The 10114-nt window shown below is 40.9% G+C and overlaps 1 protein-coding gene across 2 annotated transcripts in view; it reads left to right on the top strand.

The window, feature by feature from the left end:
* Positions 1-4615, top strand: part of tmem117 (transmembrane protein 117) — a 45563-nt gene extending 40948 nt beyond the window's left edge. For both annotated transcript variants that reach the window (XM_023400344.2, XM_023400345.2), the window contains exon 8: positions 967-4615. In XM_023400344.2, coding sequence (XP_023256112.1) covers positions 967-1628 — 662 coding nt within the window. In that variant the 3' untranslated portion in view covers positions 1629-4615. The remainder of the gene's footprint in view (positions 1-966) is intronic.
* The last annotated feature ends 5499 nt before the right edge of the window (positions 4616-10114 follow it).

The raw sequence follows: 10114 nt of genomic DNA on the forward strand, positions 1-10114 counted from the left end.
GATTAAGTAGCAGAAAGAAATCAAAATTTCTACGCGGGAGACGTAACTCTGGCCTAGTTCTGAATTGAAGTGGTGAATACCAAACACACGGTTGCTGCTCTAGTTCTCCAGTTCCCTCTGTTGGGGAACAGTTTGATGGTGATAAACCACAGCAACCATTTATGATACATGTGCAGCTGAAGTGGCACCTTTTTATATACAGTCTATGTGTGGCACACAGGTGCCTCCACCACTGCAACTTTTTTTTTTTTTTTCCTCCTCCTCACATTTCTCCCTGTTGTGGCGAGACGTGCCTCTCATCATCTTTCACAACTCTGTGTCTTAATGTTCTCGGCGAGCGACTGTATTTCCCATTTAAAACCGTCCTCCCAGGTTCTCCATTTTGTTCCACCGCGTGCACATGGCGACTCACAGCCATCAAGAGAAGGCAAAACCAATGTTCCTGTGCTAAATGTTAAGCTGTTCAAACGCTCAGTGATTCGGGAAAGGTCGTTAACTGTAATGCATTGCATATCCATTCGGCATTATGGAAATGGCTCCGGCGCGACGTGATTGGTTTAACTAAAAGCTTATTAACAACATATCTCTGGGAGAGGAAGGGAGAGGTGTCACGTATACCCGCGGAGACATCTGCCTGCTATCAGTCAACCTGGGGAGATGGCTGTCTCATGGTAATGTAGTGATCTCGTTAGAAGATACTGTAGAGGAAGTAGCACCTGTAAATGGATCTATCTGTCTCGGTGCGTGAGCTATATGGAAAGAGAGAGGTACTCCTGATAAATGAATGTGACAGCATATCTGTCTGTCTGACTCTGCCCTCTAAATCTTGTTTGGAGTAGGCTTGTATTGTACATCAATCTGCCCGTCTGTTAAATTACCTGTACAGTTCGTGCATGTTTATTCCTTGCTTATCTGTCAGAGATGGCTCAGTTTCTAATCTAATAGAAGTCACATGTCTTGTTACAGGTAAGTGGTTCAACTATGGAATCATCTTCCTCGTGCTGATTTTGGACCTTAACATGTGGAAGAACCAGATCTTCTACAAGCCCTACGAGTATGGTCAGTATGTGGGGCCTGGGGAGAAGATCTTCACGGTGGAGGAGCCAGAAACACTCAGGAACTTCAACCACAGCACGCTCACCTACGAGTGGCGCTCCACGAACATCGATCCCAGCACCAACCTGAGCTACGTGGAGAGGGACATGTTCCTCCACAGCCGCTACATCGGAGCCAGCCTCGACGTCAAGTGCCTGGCCTTCATCCCGAGCCTGGCGGCGTTCGTCCTCTTCGGGTTCTTCATCTGGCTGTTCGGGCGATTTCAGGACAGCGAGACCTTCACGGAAAACCAAGACAAAACGTACGAGAGGATAAAGAGGAAGTCGCCATCGGAGTACAGCAAGGACATGGGTGTGACGCCGGAGGAAACGCACGTGACCGTGAGTGACGGTCTGAAACGATCGGGAACGCCCATGCTGCTCTCTGTGGACGGGCCAAATTTCGGAGCGACGCCCTCCACGAACTCGACTATTTCCATGGAAACCCAAGAGACGCACCCGAGCATTGTGATTGACAGTGCAGCGCAGGAGGAACCTGCAGTCTCTTTTGATGTCCACAAACTCTCTCCGTGACCTTATGAACTCCTGAGACTTTGAACTACATAACTGCGGACTGGTTGAGGTTGAGAGTTTGTCAAGATGCCGAATTGTTGCTTTTCTTCGGATGACATCAAGCCGCAACAGAAAGTTGTTTGACGCAACTTGTCATGAGATTCATGAGAAGGACAAAGTGATACTCACCAAGCTAATGCGATGGCTATTGCAGTTGTATTGATATATTTTTCTAAACCAACCTTTGTAAGAGGCACTGATTCCAATAACAAACATGTTTTACAACAGAATGCAAACACTTAATGGTGCTCGCTCCAATTTTTTGCATTTTCATAACTCAATTTTGTCATGGTAAACTATTTTGGTGCCTACATGAGAGGAGTATTTCTACAGCTGTGACACTGCAGTATCACACCAGTGTCACAGCTACAGTTGTGCCTTGATATTTTCTTATGTTGAGATACAGACAGAAACACATTCTGACAGTCTATGCTACTATAGGCAACACAATGGAAGCTGTCCTAGTTATGGTCTGCTATATTAATGTTTTATATATGCTTTCATATCATACTGTACGGACAATTGTTACCTCATTTGATCGTCAGACTTTATCATATTAATTTATGCTTGTGTGACGTCTCTCTTACTCGATTTTTAAATGTGTCACTCTTGTTGAAATGATATGATTATGAACATCAATATATGTTGATGACCTGCTCATATCCCCTCACTTGATATTAGTTGCAGAGATAATAAATGCAATCAGCAGAGATCAAATAGCAAACCAATGAGCCACCTCATGATTACTTATGTGGCTGCCGCACCTCCACTGAATACCAACAGAGTCAAAAAGGTGGTTTTGCCCTTGGCATAAACATGCCATTGAAGTGCAGGGGAGGCTCCTGCTCCAAAGCTCAGGGCTTCTTTATGTCTAGATAAACCTTGAAAGTTTTAGAAGCAGTTTTACAGTCATGGTAATTGCATGAAAATGATTTATTTGAAACATTATCCTACTGTAAAGAACAAAAAGAATTATCTGATTTCAAACACTGAAAATGAAACCTGCAGCATTTAACTTTACACTCGCTTTGAAAGTGTTCACTGTCTTTTTACAGTTTTTCGTTTGGTGTGCAGTGTCTTTAAAATACAAGTATTTTGGTCCAAAAAAGTGTCCCAGTTGATTTTTTTTTTTCTGTAAAGTGCAAGTACCAACTAATTTATTACTAAATTACTAACTTTTTTCATGTAAGTTTATCATGTATAAAGGAGTACTTTGCATATATTAGTAACCAAAGATGCCAAATTATTCAGTATTTTCAACAAATTATGCTGCATAAGAAAATAGTCAAATTTAAAAGAGCTATATTCATGATGGTCAGAGTGGAATGATATTATGTGCTCTTGCATCACTCAGTATTAAAATACACTGTAATGTATCATAATGTCTTTTGGAAATTATTTCCCTAGAAAGAGGAAACGGCCTCCCCAGCTCACCGACATCCAAGTCCTGAAAAAACGCTTGTTAAGCATTATTTGCTTTCATAGTACCATAAGTTTTCCGACAAAAGATACAGCAGCAGTACAAGAAAGTGAAGCCACCAGAGTAGTACTACAGACTTTTGCAGTGCTTAGTTATAATCAATTAATAAAAAGATGGGTTTTTAAAAGATATTTTAAATCAGCTAATTTCATTCAGGCATTTATATACTCAAATAATAATGATGGCGATCAAAAGATTATTTAATTTGCCTGTGCCTAATGTCCTTATCCTGTCCTCAAATGATCGAAATGGAATTTCAACATTAAGTCAAATAATTTAAATGTGACATTTTTGGTACTCTATTTGCTTATGTATTCATCTCATAATTGATTTGTTCTTGTTCTGCTTTAATATTTGCAGTTTTCATTTAATGATGATTTTAATTTAAAGACAACTCCAAAATTTTAAAATGTGTAAACAGTGAGCCACCTAATCCAAAGTAGCAACAGACAGAGCTCTGATCAGCCGGCTAATATTTATTCAGGCCAGTCAGAGCTCCTGCTGCTGCTGCTGCTGCTGCTGCTGCTGCTGCTGCTGAAGCTGCTGCTGCTGCTGCTGCTGCTGCTGCTGCTGCTGCTGCTGCTGCTGCTGCTGCTGCTGCTGCTGCTGCTGCTGCTGCTCTTTGGGTCTCATCTCATTTAATTGTTCAGTGAGACACAGCTTAGATGTCTTTAAATGAATGAGATGTGTCTTTAAATTGACGCAAACACAAAATGGAAACTATAAATGTTACAAAGATAGAAAAAGCAAATAGATAACTATAAACAGCTTTTACATATATTAATTTATTAATTGATTCTAGTTAAACACTGTTAAACTCTATAATTATTCTGGTGGCACATTCCAGACTCTGTAGTCTAATGCTGTATGTGTGTGTGTGTGTGTGTGTGTGTGTGTGTGTGTGTGTGCGCACTTTACGGGGAGAGGAGTCCATGTAAAGGTGTTTTATACTTAATAGTGCATGTTGAGTGTCTGTGTGTGTGTGTGTGTGTGTGTGTGTGTGTGTGTGTGTGTGTGTGTGTGTGTGTGTGTGTGTGTGTGCACTGGAGGCTTGTGAAGTGTTTACTACACTTGTTTTTGACAAAGGCCATTCAGTGAAGAGGTCATTTTATTTAGCATAATTGGTTTCCAGCGCTCGGCTCTGTAATTATCCTTTTCTTCATTACAGCTCTGTGAAGACATTAGATATTAGTGTTTCACCAAAGGGCAGAACCTCTTTGGACTAGAAGGGGTCCAGTATGTTTGTGATGTATTGTGTTAAAGTTAAAAGCGAGGCTTTCCCCTTTGTTGCTCATACTATTTTCATTGTGTGGCAAAACTGCCACTTCCTTCAGTTCCTGTGTTCTTCCTTTTTATTTTATTTTTTTCTACAGCAGAGGAAACCTCCTTCCAGTCTCTGCTCACTGTACTGAACGTCTGTTGAACTTTGTTTTACCAATAAATGAAATACATTTGTTATATACTCTGATTGGTTGCAAATCTCGTTATGTAATTCCCAGTGAGGAAAGTTCTACTTAACGTTTTTCTATATGCTTGGGAAATGGTTGCCAGGCAACAGCTAAGGTCAAGTTTCTTGCAGCTGCTGACCCAATTAATATGGGCGATAGGAGAAATAATGATACTATCTTCACAAGGACACTTGAATACGTAGCCTGCATACACATGAAGGCCTGCTCAGATTAGTATGAGTCCTGCTCGGGCCCGATCCGCTGTTTGATTTATGCCAGTGGGAAACAATTTGAATTTGTGATGTGTTTTGATCACCAATGGGATTTGTTTACAGAATATGTATACGTGTGAATGAGTTATAGATTGGATCGAAAAGATCTGAGGAAGAAAAACTGGACTTATTACGCACGGAATTGGTTTACGGCGGTGGCTCCCAGTCGGAGGCTGGGACTCCGCCAAGGGGACGCAAGATAAATCTGAGGGGTAAATCTGAGATTATTAATGGGATAGGAAAGAAGGAAAAATGTCCGCTGCTACAAAAACATTTGGTGATTTCTTCCAATCTTTTTCAAATTTTCCCCTGTTACCCAAAGTAGCAGAGTAGCTCAAGTGATGGCAGTGTTGGTTGGTGAGTCCACCACTTTGGTCCAGACTGAAATGACTCAACTATTAAATAGTTTGCCATGAAAGTTTGTACGTTCATTTCGCCTGACTTTTCCTCTTGCCCTGCCATGAGATTTACATTTGTGGTCTTGAGTGAAATGAAGCACAAAGAAAGTTTTTTTTACGTTGTTTTTATGTACATGGGGAGTTTGTGGGCTGCCTTTACGCAAGTTTGTAGCTTAATCACTGTTCATTTCATTCATAAATTTGATCAATTCATTAATTTTTCAACTGGCTGGCACATAATTGGACAGCTCAAGACCAAATCTACCAATCTAAAATAAGATGGTGAACATGGTAAATATACTCACTAAACATCAGTGTGAGCATATTTGCATGGTAAAACTACTCACACCTCATGTTGAGAGGTTGAAACCCAGAAGAGTGGGAAGCGGTGGTTTAAGGGAATAAACTCATCTTGGATCGAGCAGCAGTTAAATGGACAAACTTGTGACCATGATATCACAGGTGTAATCTCTGCAGCAGTCCGCCACCAGGAGCCATGTATCCTAAAGAGTTAGTGCATTCACAAAACTGAGCACTGCCTCACCACTTGCTGTAACCTGTCAGGTCAGTGTTATTTCTATAGCACCAAATCATCACAGAGGTTATCTCAGGGCCCTTTTCATATAGAGCAAGTCTAGACTGTATGCTTTACAATATTAAAAGCACCCCCCCCCCCCCCCCCCAATAGTCCCCTCTGTCAGCTGGTCCTGAGACTCACTGATCAAATAAGACCCAGTACTGTTCAGCCTCACACACTGCTTTCCAACCACTAATCAGACTAAACCAAATTATTCAATTAACAAAAGATGGCTGTCTGGAACATTGGACGAATCAAACCAACACTCACAACAAACTTAATTGCTATCTGGCCCTAAACCATGAATGAATATAAATTGGCAGATTGTCTGTCAGAGGCACAAAGCAGAGACAGATCCTGACCACATACACACTCGGTAACCACAGTCTGACCGCAGAGAAAGGACGACACAAGAATGCCTTTCATCTTTAAATGTGACAAATATAATACTATCAGAGCGGAATACTTTGATTTGATTTATTGATCCCAAACTTCGCGGAGGTGATGACAGTGAAAAGCAACAGATTCTGCTAGGAGAGGGACACGCAGTAAACTTAGCTGCACAATATGTGACTGCATGTAAGTATTTGTATTTGCTGTTTTTTTTGTTTGTTTGTTTTTTTTGTCATTTTCTTGTTCCTTATATTTATTCATTCTATTTTATTTAATGAAATATATTATTTTTTTCATCTCATTATTGTATTGCCCTTGACAATGCAATATTGTTCACCTGACATTCATGTCAATAAAGCTTTCTGAATTGAATTGAGAGAGAGTGAAAGAGAAACAGGAGGACCGAGAACACACTGTATGGCACAATGCAAGTTCCACGAAAAGATGTATAGTAGTAGTATTAATAATAATAATAATAATAATAATAATAATAATAATAATAATAATAATAATAATGACAATAATAATAATAATAAGGAGGATTGTAGCAGTGGGTGTTGAGCAGGATCATGGGGGGCTAGATGGCTTGGAGGAAGAAAATACTTGCAGAAAGCGCAAGGGAGGAGAGAGGATGAATGCGTACAGATGGAGAGGGAGAAGAGTCGAGAGGAGCTCAGTGCATCATGGGACATTCCTCTGCAATCTAGGCCTATAGCAGCATAAGTAGGGGATAGTTTGAGGCAAGCCTGATCCTGATCCTAACTATAAACTTTATCTAAAAGTAAAGTTTTAAGGCTTCTCTTAAGCGTGGAAGGTGTGTCTGCCTCCTGGACCCAAACTGGAAGATAGTTTCCACAGGAGAGGAGCCCTGCCTCCCATTGGTGGAGACTCTATGAACAACACACAGGCATTCTGGGAGTGCAGTGCTCTAGTGGGGTAATAGGGCACTATTCGTTCTTTAAGATACAATGGTGCCTGACCATTAAGGGCTTCACAGGTGAGGAGGATGATTTTAAATTCTATTCTGGATTTTACATGGAGCCTGTGCAGTGAAGGTAACATATAAGAAATGTAATATCTTCTCCTAGTTCTTGTCAGAACTCGCGCTGCAACATTTTACATCAGCTGGAGAGTCTTTAGAGACTTGTAAGGGCAGCCTGATAATAAGTAATTGCAATAATCCAGCCAAGAAGTAACAAATACTGTGAGACAGGATATGCCTGATTTTTTTGTAATGTTATATAGTTGAAAACAGGCCGTCCTTAAAGTTTATTTTATGTGGGAGTTAGAAAAATTGTATCCTGATCAATGATGACTCCAGCTAGACATTAGATAATGTGTTTCTGAGGTGTTATTATAATCCTTAATAAAAGACAAACAAGACATCAGATAGCTGTTTTCTTAAAGGCAAATATGAAAAGAATATCTACTGTATGAAACCAAGTAGCTTCTTGTTCGTCTGGAAAATCTCTCATTGCCAAAGAGTATTAGCTGTTTGACTGAGGCCTCTTCCAAGTCTGCCATTGAGCTGAGAAATGAGATATTGATTTTTTTGGAGGACCATGCAGTAATTGAGAGAACACATCAAAACTGGAGTTTCAAAAATGTTTGTGGGGTGTTGGATCCTGATGCCCGTGTTGTGTTACCGCTGTATTGACTGCTTCCACAATGCAGTGGATGCATTCGTGTTGGTAGCATTCCTTATCGATTTCGCTCTGCTCATAATTAAATTTTTAAGATGGGTTCAAACTTTCTGCATTTATGTCACATTATTTTCTATTTGCTGTTTGCACATGTCTTTTACTCCAGAATTGGGAAAGACACAAGAACTAGTTTTTTTAAAAAACAAACAAAAAAAAAACTAGTGTTGTACCTACAGCTAAATATAAACCAGAAGATTCCCCGGAGGAGGAAAGCCACAGCAACATATCAAATGGAATCTCCTCTACTGTCTTTGAGCTATCCTCCAATTAGATCAGTGCATCATTTCCTGGCATGGCCCATCACTCCATACTGACAGCTCCGTGACTCTGGGAGACCCTGTGAAATTTATCTGTGCAGTCAGTCCCAGCCAGCTAGTCGGTTTCTCCCCCCTCAGCCCCTTCACCAATCCCAAGATGGTTTCTGTCCCCAGTGGCCACTCGGGAAACAGAATTCATCACCAGTTCCTTCTGCAGGTTTCTGATACTTACAGAGGAACATGTGGGTCAGATAAATCTCTCAACACATCCTCTTACTATTCCACACATGAAAAGACATATTTTTTAAGTGTGAAATTTTGTTCTTGTTTTTGGAAACCTTGTTGGCTCAGCATTTTGGCATCATCAGATTGGTTAGAATATTGTAATATTTTTCTTAACTCAAATCTTAACTCAAGGTCCACTTATTAGACTTCCCCCTGAGCTTTTAGCTGCATTTTCCAGTCTCTCAGTGGATGGAGTTTGCTATCCTCAACTGAACAATCTGCAGTTGCAGTTGAAAGCACCAGAAAAAAAACAGTAAATGAATCTTGATTCATAATACTTAGTTGTGTGAAAGTGTTTGCCCCCTTCCTGATTTCTTTTTTTTTTGCATGTTTGTCACACTTAAATGTTTCAAATCATCAAACAAATTTAAATATTAGACAAAGATAACACAAGTAAACACAAAATGCAGTTTTTAAATGAAGGTTTTATTATTAAGGGGAAACAAAAATCCAAACCTACATGGCCCTGTGTGAAAAAGTGATTGCCCCCTAAACCTAGTAACTGGTTGGGCCACCCTTAGCAGCAACAACTGCAATCAAGCATTTGCAATAACTGGCAATGAGTCTTTTACAGCACTGTGGAGGAATTTTGGCCCACTCATCTTTGCAGAATTGTTGTAATTCAGCCATTGGGGGAACAATTGGGGAAACAAAACAACCATTAAACAAACATATGGCCCAACACAGAAGGGCAAACTCTTCAGGCCCTGTCTCAGCTGTCTACTCCCACCTAAAGGAAAAGGCACACTCCTTTGAAGACAGCAATGTCGAAATCTTGGACAGGGAGGACAGATGGTTTGAAAGGGGAGTCAAGGAAGCCATCTATGTAAAAGTGGAGAGGCCATCGCTAAACAGGGGAGGGGGTCTGCGACACCATCTATCCCCCATCTACAATGTCGCCCTTTCATCGGTACCCAGGAGAGTCAACAACATAACCTCAGACGACTCTCAACGATCGTCATCCACCAAGGGCTCACCTGACCCTAACGACTGTCGTTCACACGGGATAACAACAGGGTCACCTGACCCTAACGACGGTCGTCCACATGAGACCACAACAATGGTCAGGTGAAACCAGTACTTTCACAGGTACCTTGGTGGACCCACCCACAAGAGGTTAAATACCTGGGTCCTACTCCACTTGGTCAGACTAGTGCGGACTAGAGAGACCAATACATAAGAACTGATGAAGCCGCTTGGATAAGAGGCGAAACGTCTTCCACAGACAAATACAAGTCCAGTCGCCTTCGATTTAATCTGAGAAAGAGATGGCTGATAGAGAGATAGGAGGGTTGATAAATACAGGGGAGAATGGCTTTAGAAGAAAAAGGGGGAGGAAGTGCAACAAACTGTAAAAACATCCTCCCTGGGCTCGAATGCAGCTTCATCCCAGCTCTGGTTTCACCATTGGTTTAAGCTTTTATCCATATGCTTTTCATAGCATTTTCATCACCTAACTGAACAACCTTTTACTTTTTATTGTCAGCCGTCATCCTGCGAGATGCCCGTTCAATTTCAAAACTGCTGTAACTTTTTTTTATTCAGAATGACAAACAAAAACTTCAACAATAACAAGGTCCACCGGAACAACATTTGGCCAGACCACCCCGGCAGCAGAATGATTTTAATGTGAT

Source organism: Seriola lalandi, unplaced genomic scaffold (genome assembly GCF_002814215.2).
Source record: "Seriola lalandi dorsalis isolate HSWRI2012SDOR001 ecotype SW California unplaced genomic scaffold, Sedor1 jcf7180002052274, whole genome shotgun sequence".
Taxonomy (NCBI): Eukaryota; Metazoa; Chordata; class Actinopteri; order Carangiformes; family Carangidae; genus Seriola; species Seriola lalandi.